Below are 14184 nucleotides of genomic sequence, written 5' to 3'. Positions count from 1 at the left end.
AAACGGAAAATCTAGCTTTTTCATTTTCAATCCTTCAGTTGTCCGTAGGCCTATTAGTATCTGTCTGAAGATATGGGATGCTCTAAATGATACAAGTCCAACCAAAAAGACATAATGACATTTGCACTGGTTCATGGCAAAGCTATAGCTGTTTGTGCCATCACCCTGGTGCTGCATCTGATCTGGGACCTGTCTCTTGCTAGGCCTACATCCATGGACCCTGCCCTATTTCTTCTCTCCCCCCACTGCCATATCCACCATCATTGGATTGACGACCCTCTCTTACCTGTTTACCCCCACACACACACTACTGATAACCGAAGCGCACATAAATCGGGGCACAGGGGTTTATGAATCCGGAGTTAACGTGAACCTAACTGGGCAGGCGTAGTAAGTATTTAAGCACAGAGTCAAACGACTCTTCTAAACACAGCGATATGGGAAAGTGGAAATATAGTCTAACGTCTTTTCAGTGGCGATAGCATGAAAAAGACGGACGGTCAGGATCATGTAGCAACAGAAAAGTCAACTCTAAGAAGCAATCTCGCGTCCTCGGCTCGAGTTTTTACAACATCTGCAGCCACTTTACGTCAGCCGTAAAGCAATGGACTAGATGACAATAATGATACGAGATAACTGAACACTGTAACGTTACTTTACAGAATTGTGTCTATCAGAAGCGGTTAAATACCGATAAAGTTAGATATTTCCAATTTGCCAACCTCAAACTCGTCGCCACGTCTAAGCAAAGTATTTTATTAAAACTCAGTGTCCCTCTGTGAGGCGAGAAAGCGACGAGAGCCAGTGGAAGAAGAATTGCTTTTAGCCAGTCATTGCCATGGCCTCCGAAAGCGGCGATAGCAACATGGATAGAGAAATGATTCTGGCCGACTTTCAGGTGTGTCTCTTTTGTATGTCTCAAATATGTTATTCAGTAGTTAGTGATCTGTTTGCCGTTGTTGAATTTCCTTGAGCTACTGTCAACAACGGTTCACACGACCTGACTGGCGTCGTAAACAGCAGAGCTGAGCTGAGCTTTGCTTTCTGTGGCTAGCACACTAAGCTAACAAACTGACAGCTTGCTAACTGCCCCTGAAGTCAGTTATTAGCTGTAAGCTCGCCAACTAGCTAGATAACGGTTGCCCAAAGCTGCCAGTCTGAACAGTGGAATAATTTGTGTTTTGCGCTGGTTACAAGTTTACTTGCTTTACAGATAACTGCGATGTAGTTAGCTAAAATGAGAGCTACGGCGCTCACGTAAACTGTCAACTTGTTTACACCACTGCTAGTTGTCCTGTCAGGTTTTTAAATCCTCGTCTGAAACTAACTCATGTGTCCCTCGAAGATACCATATTTTAAGTCCAATTTGCAGGCAGGATATTATATTTTGATGGTGGGAAAATTCAGGCTACCAAATGTTTCCCCTCCACATCAATACACATCAATACTAAAATGATATACATCCTTCCTCTTCCTAAATGTACACTTATATTAACCAAAGGCCTTCTCTTTGGCGGTGTCCCTCTTATTGTAGCCTTGTGTTTTAAATCAACAAATTCCCTTTAATGATATTTGGCAACAGGCCTAACCAATGGTATACAAGTTTTTCACTCTTAACTGATTTGCTTTGGATGTTAGGGTGAGAGCCGATATGTCATTAATTCAGATTAGGACAGGCCACAATGGATGTATTGTTTAGTTAGGCCACTGATGGCTCAAACTCAGAATCATTTTCAGAATTAATTCCTGTGTGTTTACACTTAGTTGGGATCTGTTTCTGTTAAGTTTCTAAAGGAGACACAACACTTTAAAGTTGTGTCCTATATCCCATATAGTGCTACTATGCTCATTACTTGAGGTAAAACTAATTAATAATACTAATACTAATTTCCTAATACTTGAGCTAATCATTCTATTTACCTCTATTTACCAGCTTCATGAGATTGTGTTTCAGACACATGAGATCAGATATAATCAGAAACTCAGAGTAAGGTATCCTAAAATGTTATGTGATTACTGGAGAATACTGATAAGTACTAATGTATACAATATTCCTCTTGACTTCACAGCAAATATTGCTAAACAAAAAGAAGCATGCACTACATGATAGATAAGTCAAACCCACAAAAACATAAATGCCAGCAGACACAAAAAACAAATAAGCCTTGAGAGGGTGATTTCAACTGGACATAATGCTCCTGATCCCAAAGATGATATGAATATGACAATGTTTGCCAGGTATTTTACTGCTCTGTTGTACAATAGAGGTTGTAAACCTCTAAAAAAAACATAGTAAGGACACCAGGAACACCAATTCATTAAAAGACTTGAAAAATGTAACTATTTTGACCTTTTGACCTTCAATTAAATCTGCTTAATTGCAGAGGGGTAACATTGCACCCATACCTAAATAAAATGATCATATCCTTGGTCTTAATGATGTTTAGATTTAAGTAATGGTCATCACATGACCACATCACAAATTCATCCCTAGCAATAGTCCTGTTTCCTGCCCTGAAAATAAACTTAGGTAACCAGTACCATGTGCATACTTCAGGATACACCTGTTTCTCTGCTGGCTTCCACAGTCATTAGTACTTGTAAAAGAGAGTGGACATAAAATAACCCTTGGTTTATCTGGCTGAGGGCCTTTTCGACAGTTAACAGATTTTTAATACTGCTGGAGTCAAAGGTCCAAATTGTCGTTGCTTTATATAATTTCCTTCCTAATGTAAGGAAATTATGCATTTAGCTTTGGATTGTCTGCTTTATTTTACACTTCAGGAAGAATACAAAGATTAGTCAGATATCATAAAAGGTAAAATTGGAGTTGGTGTATCCTGACCCACTTTGCAGTATTGTAATCCTTTTATACTATGAAGAACATACTTTGTTTAGCCTGCTTTGCAAGGGTCAAGAGTCCAAGGTATCAGGCAGAAATCAGAGGATATTGGTGGCCTTTGTTTGATCAAGATTCTGGCTGTCGTTCTTGTGAAGACTGCCACCACTTTTGTTGTTATGTGTGGTAGCATAGTAGGTAAACTGTTTGCGTTGATTTCATTCTCCTCTGTTTTGTTGTGAAATGTATTTTTTATGTACAGGAAGATCAGAATATTTCACAAAACAAACTGCAGCAGAATCTCATGCAATTCATTTCTCTCTTGTAATTCCCTTTTCTTTGTTTTTTCCTCTCACAGGCTTGCACTGGAATTGACAACATTGCAGAGGCAATCACTCTGTTAGAGCTTAATAACTGGGATTTAGTGGTAAGTTCATTATCTGTAAGCTTTGGGCTTTGCTCTTTGATAGACAGGCTTAGTCCATCTAGAGTACAGGTTCAAGAGGGCAGTTAACGTCCAATAACACACACTCGGTGTACTTTCTGTTATGGCCAAACCATTTCTTCATTTTACCCAGTATGTTTTGTTAAGCAGGTGGCTGGACTGCCACCCTCTATGCGGTGACTGAGAGAAAATGTGTCCTGAGAAGTGTGGTAGCGTGAATGTGGAGTTGAGAGACACTGTGAGAAAGAATATGTTCTGCCAAGTTTGTATTAACTCATGATGAGTCTGAAAAACAAGGAGCCCTTTACTGCGCAGTGCATATTGGAAGGGGTCAGTCTATATTTAGACTGATGCTGGCAGGAGTTCAAAGCAGGCAGCAGCAGCAGCAGCAGCAATAGTCTAAGCGGTGGCAGGACAGACAGTGGAGCCTAGACTCACTGCACCTGTAAATCTGATGACTTGCAGTTCCTCTGCAGTAGCTGGTAGATTTTGTAAACATTAACAACAACAAATCTGCTTTGTGTGCATGTGTATGCTTGAGCAGTGTTTCCCCCAGAATATTGTTTAGCAGAGCAAGAAATTGTTTAATCCACCCAGATCCTGATGCATCTCATCTTGTGATCAATTGGATTAGTAAATGACAGTCTAAACAATAGACAAATTAATTAATGATGGCATGTGCTGTGTGAAATACTGCCTTTGCTGTTTTCCCCTAAATGTTATTGTTTTATTTCATATAAGTGCAGGTGGTTTTTATTTCAGGCTAGATTGTCCAAGGTAAAAATATGCAAAATAAAAGTAACAAAACATCCAAAGAACTTTTCAAAACACTCTTGCCATATAATCCACTCCTCCACTGCCCATGTGTATGGTCACTATGTTCCAAAAAATTGTTGCCACAATATGGCTAAATAGGCTAAACCGTTTTCATCTAAATCCATGTACAGAAGGCACATTAGAGTGCCCACCTCATGCTCTTCTCATCTATCCTCGCTGTCATTAGATATTTCAACCAACCCACCTCAGTCATCTTCTTTGGTCTGAATTCTTGTTGTAGTTTACTGATGAGCATCAGACTCAGGCAGTTAATTACCACCTGATTACATTTTTGTTGACTTTGTGTCTTCATGTAATATTGTAAACTTGTACTCTAAAAATGAATCCAAGAGGGCTACACCCTCTTTTCTCTGTAAAGAAGCAAACTGTAAACTTTGTACAGGCACTTTTCCAGTCTGCAATGGGTCTTTGATACTTAAAAGATGGAATTTGGATACTTTAAATTGATATCTGAGCAACGCTATTGTGATAATGAAAATGCCTTTGTCAAACTTGTTAAGATAGATTTTGTATTTGCAGCAGGTATTTTACTTGTCAGTGTAGGAAAAGCACAGTTGTCACTAATTTCATGACCGTTCTATTCAAGTGTCCCAGTAAGCTAGTGCAGTGCGACAGCGAACCAGCAATACCAGGACCCTGAAACTGAGATCATTAGTTTGATCAGCTACAGCTGTGCTTCCTACTGTGACATGTCAGAATGTCCTCCATGAAAAAGGCCTATCCTCTCCTTTTCAAATGTACTTATAGCATTGCACATTGATAATCAATAGAAACAATGGGGCAGAAACTATGATAAAACATATATTCTTACCTCGAAACAACAAAATTGAAAAATGGAATCTTCAGTTACCAAAGACTTTTGTTCAGTACTGCATTGGAGTATGTTTAGTCCTGATAACTGCCACCACAGTTTGTGGCACTTTACCAACAAGGAATGTGTGGCTTCTTGGTAAACTGATCCTGCAGACACCATTGCTTTAAATAATTGCAAAAAGATGATGACTAGATGCTGCAGATAGATATCCTATTAATCCATCCGTGGATACAGACCAACACTTCGTTAGTTTGTTTTTCAGTGTTAATGTAAGACCCTTACTTTTATTTGGCCATTACACATTTCTGTCATTCAATATTAAAAGAATAGGGTATATGATTATACCAGCACATAACAACTAACCTTATTTTGCTTGTTTCGCAGTGAAGAATAGTGAATGTTCGAGAGAAATCCAATCAATTGTCCGTTCAAACAAAAGCTCAGTGCAAAGCTGACAGTGGTTACTGTCATGTTTGTCTTTTCAGCTCTCTTTGTTGTGATCAGCCTCCCTGTTTGAATATTCCATCATTCTGTCACATTTACATTTTTGGGTTTAGTCTGAAACCTTTCAGTCAGGAAATATCACACAAACATGTTTCAGAACCAAAATATAACTGGTAAATTTTGCGTGGTTACATGTGGACTGGTCACCTCGGATCCCTTATACTAAAAAAGATAAAAAGAAAAAAATATGAAAGTTGCAGTAAAACGCTGTCAACTGCACCAGAAAAGGAACATTTTCAGGATTTTATGACATTGTGGTGCCACAAGGTTGATTTCACTAAATCCATTTTTTAAATGATCATAGTGTAGATTGTTTTTTAGGCAAGTTTTATGATCGTTGTGATGCACCTGATAATATAGCACCAATCTTTTTGACAAAGTATTTAGCAAATTTGGAACATAAAGTGGTTTTGTTCATAAGGTGTTATGAATGTCTGGTTAGCGTGCCCGTTTTAAAGAAATGTATGTCAATTAGTATGTTACAATTTACAGGGTTTTGTCTTTGCATACACAGAAAGCTTTTCATTTTGGAAATGGATTGCGGTTCTTTTAGTTACTGTCAAAATACCTCTATAGAAAGATATGCTGCAATATCTGCCAGCCTCTTTGAAGCATGCTCCTCGTGTATTGACTGTTTTTGTCATGGTGAAGTTTTCTGATGTGAATTTATTTTATAGTTAAAGATGGGATAGCTTGAACTTTACAAATCCCAGAGCACAGTCAACTATTTTCTGTGGCAAGGAGTTGATACAATACCAAAACTAAAACAAACAAATTGCATTATATTGTGTAATTTACTTCGACTTTCATCACAGGCAGCCATCAATGGAGTGATACCACAGGAGAATGGGATCTTACAAAGGTAATAACCATGTTAACACACATTTACTGTAAATCAAAAAATGCATGTCCATCATGTATGTTGTTCTTTCTGTTGTCACACTAGAATGATCATGTAAATAAAAAAAGTTTGAGACAATGCCAAGGAAATATGAGCAGTTGGTATGGGAGTGGGGATATACGTCACTGAGAAATATGTGCCTGTGACTGTGTGCACCTACAGTGCAAATTAGCACATGGAGCAACTTTTAAGCAATGCAGGAAATGTGAAACCTGAGTGTATTAGCAGGAAATTGAAGTCCCCACCCCAGTGATGACCAGGCAGTGTGAACTTGCAGGTTCAGTGTCTGTCTTAATGTTTCCATGAACTCGGCTTTTACTATGATTACAGCGGGTGTGGTTTGTACACCACTTGAATAGGGCAGAATATATATATATATATATATATAACGCTAACATAGATGCTACTGAGTTGGAGGTTATTGCTCCTGCTACGGTTTCTATTCTGCTGTTTAAAAGAGGAATAATATAAAAGACACTGCAACTGCAAGGAAACATTCTGGCAAGAGTGGAGTTGTACACAGTTTCTGAATAGAAAAGGTTTCTTTAAGAGGCTTTGAGCCCTTCACTTTCCTTCAACGGTTAGTTTACACTCATGAATGCACTGAGCTGATCTGAACCCACTCAAACTGGAGACGTTCTGTTAAACCGTTTTATTTTGTGTACACACTTGTGTGCATGTGTGCGCATGCATGCATGTACTCTAGTGTGGCTCAGGCCCTTGGGCCATGAGAATATTGCTGGTCTTTCTCAGGGGCACACATTGCTATGAATGGAAGCTGGCTGGCAGTGGGACCAGCAGCCAACACATTTACTAAGTGGCTGGCACTGGCATGAGTAGGTTGGAGTTGCCCAGTAAACAGACTCTGATGACGTGACCTGAGCCTGAGCCAGTTGGAGAGTACGCCAACGCTCCTGTCTAAAATGCATTGCTGTGCTCTCTTGGAGCAGGTTGGGAATTATAAGAAGCTCGCCTTCAGTAACCAAAATTCCTCAGGGCATCAAAGCATCAAAAATAATTTCCTCGTGGGACTTGATGAAAATGCTGAATCCTCTGTTGAACTCGGTCACTGATCTGACGGTTTGTCCGTGGGTGAAGGGCTCAGCAGTTGTGTCTGCTTTGGGACACCTCTTGAACTGCACAGGAGAACAGTGCCATCTAGATGTAGGGCAGCATGGAACTACACCCGAACAGCAACAACGGACAATTTAACGGCCGTCAGTGTTGTTGTGCCAAGTTTAGGTGAAAGTGCACTCAGGATCTTTTTCACTTGTTGTGAGAGCTCACGCTATGAACTTGTTTTTTCTCAGGTGCTTTCAAGAATTGTAAGAATCCTCTTGGCAAGATTTCTCTCTTTTTTTCCTTTACTTTTTAGTGAAATCTTTTCTTCATCTGTCTCATTTGTATATCATCTCTATTTCTCCATCTCCCCACAGTACTTTTGTGAGATGATAGTTGTCGTCAGTCTGGTTCACCTTAGTGGTGTTAATATTTTGTGCTGCATGCTATCGCAATAGCCTTCTGCAAATACTGCCATGTCCGTCAAACACATTTACATGTACTCATGGCATGACTTCCTTCCTTTTTCACAACCTGTTTTTTGCCAACTGTGCCATTTGGAGCATTCAGATGGTTTTCAGATGCTTTCATATCACATATGTCATTAACCTTTTAACTTTAATTCAGTAACTTCCATTAACGCCGGTTTAAATCAGATAACTTAATTTCTGTGTGATCCATTCGCCCTTAAAACACAGTCTATCTCATATTTTTATGAAATGATTTCAGAACAGATCAATATTGAGTGATTTCAGTATGTATTAATTAAATAAGGGCTTACTTTCTTTCTTGTTCTCAGGAACTATTCTAACTATTTTACTTAAATTTAGGAAATAATTGTTTGGTTGCTAATCTTGGTTTGTTACTGAAGTGGCTGGTGGAGGAGACAGTTATAATGTGATACCGTTTGGTTGGGTTAATTTCCCACCCTATTGGCCCAGCCTGTTTGTGGAGGTTTTGTGGCTGTTGACCGCCAACCTACGCCTCAGGACAGTGGCCTCTCTAATGTGGTGGGCCAAATAAAATACAGCCTTTGTTATAAAAGCCTGAGTCTGGCACTCTGTTCTTGCGAGGCAGTTGCTGCTTACACTTCAAGAAACAAAGGGCACACTTTGTTCATGGTCAGGAGAAAAAAAGACATTAGTTACTGTTTTGTGTGAAACATGGGTCATACACTTAGCAAGCAGCAAAGAGAAAAGCACGAAAGAAGAAGCAGATATTGTAAGGGAGGATGGGAGGGAAAGACCTTTGTTGTTAGTATATTTCTTGCTGTAACCTCTGTTGGTTCTTGACCATCAGGTTACAGGCTTAAGACAAGGACAACAATAAGTTTGATGTGACCACAAATATATTATAGCCACAAATATCTACAGATCTATTTACAGATATTTGTGTCTGATAGCATCTGTTATGCTTTGGCTAGTTCTTCTGTCCACGTCCACACCATCAGTAACAGTGTCACCTCTGTACAGTAACTTTTCCAGTGAGGCGAGCCAGGCCAACATATACGGACCTCCTAGCCAATCAGAAGCAGCCGATGCAGCAGCAGGAGGTGCAGTTCCTCCCCCCTCCTCTTCGTCTTCGTCCTCCTCTCCTCCATCGTCCTCAGCTTCAGCTTCGTGCCCCAGCAACTCCTCCTCCCGACACATTGTTGAGCGCCAGCCCCGGATGCTCAACTTCAGGGTGGAGTACCGGCAGCGCACTGTAGAGCTGGTACTGGAGGAAGGCAGCACAGTCGGTGAGCACCACACACACTGATATACACACTGTGTACAATACTCAACAAATCACACTGCCTCTTCGTGCATAATATAAACTCCATTGGTCTTGCAGGAGAAATCAAACAAATCCTTGAGACAGAGCTTGGGGTTCCAGTGTCCAAAATGCAGCTGAAGGGATGGAAGAGTGGAGATGTATCTGATAGTGTGAGTTAAGTTTATTCTTTGTAGTGTTAGAACATAACATACATGGCTTTGTTTTAACACTGTTATCCAAATCATCCTAAAAAACAATGAGTGTGTTTATATTTTGCATCTGTGGCCTCACGGCTTTGCTCAGTTCAGCAAGCTCTAGACATCAGAACCAACATTAGTCAGACTACTTGATGTTCCGCAAACAATATATCTGTGTGTGTGTGTGTGTGTGTGTGTATAATCAGACGGTGCTGAGAAGTTTACACCTGCCGAAGAACAACAGCCTGTATGTCCTGACCCCAGACATCGCCCCTACTGCCAGCACCAGCAAAAACAGGTATTCAGCCCAGCACTCATCACTCTCTCACTCTTCTTTTCATGTGTAATCTCAAAATAAATCCTCCACTTCTTCCCATCCTGTTATACATAACACCATGAAATACTACTGGTAGAGGTATGTGCGTAGTACCTAATTTTGAACACCAGGTGGCGGTCAATGTCCACTTATGGAGAAGATGCATCCAGAATCCAGCTAGCAAATAGCATTTTCATTGGTATATTAAGAGACATTTGACCTGTCAGTGCACATTCATTTTCTCACATCCATTGTGACATTTTGAGAGGAACATCTGCCGCCGCAATCTCTGTGTGTTGTGTAAATAATAATTTTCTCTCCCATCTTTGTTTCTTTAAGCCTGACATTGTTGCTTACTGAAGGTTGTTTTGCATCTCTCTCTTCGTAGACTGCATATATGATATCCCCACTTAACAATAGCTATTATTTATTCCTTTTCTTCAAAACAAACCAGTTCGTCACATTAGTGATAATACCAAGCGACAATAGAGTTTTGTTGAGAAAGCTCCATTAAGCCAGTGTTCTCCATCCAGGCGTTGTTCTGTTCATTTCAGTGAATCCATGGCAGTATTAGCAACCTTTCCTTCTGAAATGTCAGGCTGCTCTGTGTAAAGTCAAGGTGGTAATACAATCGCAGGTGGCAGCTGAACATGTGATTGTGTGATTGTCCTTTTCATCAGTGTCAGGTAAACATTGTCAAAGAAGTCATATTTCTCCCTTCATTTCACCTGCATATTGTAGGGTTACCAAGACCCTTCTTATTTTTAATTTGAGGATAAGACCATTGGTAAAAATAGATATGTGAGGGTACCTACCTTGCCTGCGTGTAAGATATTGTGTGTGTGGATATGTTGTTGTTTTTTGTTGTGTTGCAATATATGGTTGGAGAGCTTGCCGTGCGTCTTTGTGTGCATTTGCTGGATGTCAGTGTCACTCTGATTTAATGATCTGACTAATAATCAGAGGGAGGACTATATATCACAAAACAAAAACAAACCAGAGAATTAAACCTTTTTTTTCCACAAGCAAATGTTAAATACTTGAATTATGTACTCTTAATATTAGTAAATATCATTGAAATTAATGTTTCATGAGAATTTTTAGAGATGCTGTTACTCTCTGGACTATTTTTCAAGCATTATCATCCACCTTTTAAAATGTAAACATCAGGTTGACTTCTTTTTAAGCATCTCTGTGGTCTTTTTTATTGTATTAGTAGTTTGGTGCAAAAAGCTGTCATTTTAAATGCTGAATTAAAACATTTTGACAAAACATTTAAGTAGAGTAAGGACACCCTGGGACACCTTTTGGTAAAACATTCTGTGTTGTTAAAGTTTAATGAAAGTACCCATGTTATCTAACAAAACAAAATGAGATAGGATCATAATAACAGATCTTTTGACCATCAGTAGCACTCCTCTGAGACACATTGCCTTTATTAGCCAGCGTTGTTTATAGCCTCACATATAATGGCCCTGGTTTGTTTGTTGACAGTGGATTCAAAATTAAAACTGTACTGTAACGCTCCCCACATTTCCTCATGTTAGCAGCCAAGCAAGCATCCACATGTCACCAGAACACTTGTAAAAGAAGTCATTTGGCAGTTTGCCGCGTTGCCTGCTAGTTAGGCTAAGTGGTAGTTATATTGTGTTGGCAGCTAATGGCCCTCATCTCCCCAGTCTTCCCTCCCTCGCTCTCTCCTCTCTGTCTCTCCTCGTCTTCTCACTCCCCCACTCACTGCTGTGTCTTTTTAGCAGCACCGTTGCCATTTCTCCAAGTGTTATCGATATCATTTTGGGTGTCAGGAGCTCATTATTCTGTGTCAGCTATTTTGGTGGAGGACAGTTGGGGCTGAATGGAGTGGGTGGGCTTCTGTGTGTATGCACATGCATTTGTGTATAAATGTGTGTGTGTATGGTAACCCTGCTGTCATACTGGGAGAGGATAGGTGACAGATCACAGAATAGAGGGGGGAGCAGTCCCCTGTAGTGGGACCAGACAAGCTGTTAGCTTGCAGTAAAAATAAACTGTGGTCACACCGTAAATCCACAGTACGTGCAATTTATGTGCAGTGTGTGTAAATTTGTTGCAGTAGACAGAGCTCAGTGCCAGTAAAGGCCTCAACCTAAAGTTTGCAGGTAGGGAAGCACACATTATCACAGCCATACCAACTCAAGCTGCTAATGTGTCTTGTTAAAGTGAACTTATCTGATCAGGTACCACTATTTACTTCTGCACAATTATTGAAAACAAAATGATTGATGAACCAATTTATCACGCTTAATATAACAGCCCTAAATATTATTCACAGATGTATGCCTCTTCCTAAAAAAATATGTCATTGTACTTAATGTATATTTACAGTATTTTAAGTTTTCCCACTCTTAGTATTGCTCAAAGCAGAATCTGTTACACACATTGTCTCCATCTAGTGTCTCTTTATTACAAGAAATTAATTCAACAATTGCTTCTTTGTTATTTTGTTGACTCTCTTTATATAAAATTAGTAACGTTTAATAAAACTATGTAACTTTTAGCTAATATTCCTGTAAGCTGTCTATTTCTCTGTCTTAACTTTGATTCATGTTGCACACTCTATAGCTATTAAATATCTGTATATGGTAGGGGTTGTTGGCGTTCAAAAACAAAGTCTCCCATATACATCTGAGTCAATTTTTTTCACACATGACTTTGTTTCACATAAATCATTGTTTTATTTCTATACCAAACATGCATATGCATAATCTTAACGGTGCACAGGTTATACAGAACTACATTGCCCTTCTGTGGTTTAGTATCTACTGGTGAAATGCCATCATAGGTAATTCTGTGTTATGTTATGAAACCAGGATAAATATCTAAAAGCTTAAGAAAATATGTATTTTATATATAGAACTTAACCAATATTTTCAGTTAAAACGATTATCTTTAATTATATGTTTTGAATGACGTTAGGTTGTCTCCTAAACTATATTGGCTAATTTGCAGTTGTAGTCTGAAAAGACAGTTATCCACCCAAATTTAATTTCACAATGTTTATTTGCTTCAAATTGTTGCTGAGTAAAAATGCAAATGTCCCATAAATGGTAATATCCCTGGCAATTACTTTGTAGAGCTTGGCTCATGCATCATACACACATAAACCAAACCGACTGATTAAATAGTGCTGCACTGTCATTATGATCCCGCTGAGTAAACTCCTCTTAGTTGTCTTGTTTGATTAGAAATAAATCTTGAGGCTTTGGGAGATTTTCCTTTGAGCACCAATCCATCTCAGGTAGTTATTTAGTTAGCGATGTGATGTGCAGTTAGTACTGCAGTGTTAAAGCCCAGTCTGAAGTAGGTTTTTCTCTGTGGCCATGTTGATGACTGCCTGTGAATACAAGAGGGTGTTGAGGAGGAGCTAATCTCTTGCATAAATGATGAAGGCCTGATGAATATTTCAATGGAGCCTGTTTCCTTCCTCGTTTATTCTCTGCTCAGCTCTCAGGAAGCATGTTTGCCAAGGAAAGGTTATTTTAATTTGAACTCTCAAAAGAAATTTGAAATTGCAAAAATGATTCATTAGGTTTTGTGTGTTTTTATTGCGGCTTCCTGCCCCCCCACCTCTCCCTCTGTGTGTCAGCTTTCCAGTAGCAGATTCACAGATGCTTTAGGAAGATAGCTAGCTGGTTAGCTAAAGCAGCCCTGATTGGAATTATCTAACTGTTAGCATGCTAATTAACTTTTGGACAAGATGGCAGACCAAAACAGAGCAGAGCCTGAACGGTTTCGCATCCTCCTGCTTTGTTGTGGATGCAAAATGTGGAGGAGGTAAGAAGACCTTGTGTGCGCTTCATGACCTCTTCTGTATGTATTAGAGGCAACATGGTCCATCGGCATGTACTCTCCAGACCAGTGTGTTATGTGTTTGTGTGATTCTAAGCAGTTGAAACACGTATGATGGGTTAGTGAGTATGTGTTAGTGTGTGAGAGTTGGGGAGAATGTGTGTGTATGGGTATTTGTGTTTTGCAGGCACATGTCACATTGTGTGTGTGTGTGTGTGTGTGTGTGTGTGTGTCTGGCAGTGCTAGTTTAATAAGGTCTAGAGTCTGCTCTGTGCCGCAGGGACTCACAGCTTAGGCGATGGGCTTACCTCAGAATGAAACCAATCTGTTTAGCCTGCTCTTCTCCCCTGCAAAACACTCCATTTTCTCTGTCCATAAAGTTAAATGACATTTTCCTCCCGGCACCCTTATGCCATGTCAAGTACCTCCAGAGATGTTGCAGGCCGACCTGGATGTCACGAGTGTGTGTGTTGAGTGAGAAAGAGACCTCTGAAGGCAGAAGCAAACACTGCGACATCCACATTTCAACCCCGTACTGCTTGAGGGGCCTGCTTCTATCAGAAGACAGCTGCTTTGAGAACATCAGTGGTGAAAGCACTCGAGCCAATGGGATATTAGACTTGAAACATGGTTGTTTTGTTTATATATGAACCAGCAGGCCTCTTCAGACAGATGGGAAATGACAAGGA

At 39.8% G+C, this 14184-nt stretch overlaps 1 protein-coding gene across 1 annotated transcript in view; it reads left to right on the top strand.

The window, feature by feature from the left end:
* Positions 1 to 715: 715 nt before the first annotated feature.
* Positions 716 to 14184, top strand: part of faf1 (Fas (TNFRSF6) associated factor 1) — a 57473-nt gene continuing 44004 nt past the window's right edge. The window contains exons 1-6 of the mRNA XM_070909066.1: positions 716 to 898; positions 3198 to 3266; positions 6255 to 6301; positions 8872 to 9137; positions 9233 to 9324; positions 9558 to 9649. Coding sequence (XP_070765167.1) covers positions 839 to 898; positions 3198 to 3266; positions 6255 to 6301; positions 8872 to 9137; positions 9233 to 9324; positions 9558 to 9649 — 626 coding nt within the window. The 5' untranslated portion in view covers positions 716 to 838. The remainder of the gene's footprint in view (positions 899 to 3197; positions 3267 to 6254; positions 6302 to 8871; positions 9138 to 9232; positions 9325 to 9557; positions 9650 to 14184) is intronic.

Source organism: Enoplosus armatus, chromosome 7, assembly GCF_043641665.1.
Source record: "Enoplosus armatus isolate fEnoArm2 chromosome 7, fEnoArm2.hap1, whole genome shotgun sequence".
NCBI lineage: Eukaryota > Metazoa > Chordata > Actinopteri > Centrarchiformes > Enoplosidae > Enoplosus > Enoplosus armatus.
Note: the sequence above shows the minus strand (reverse complement) of the source record. Positions and strands in the feature narration are given on the sequence as shown.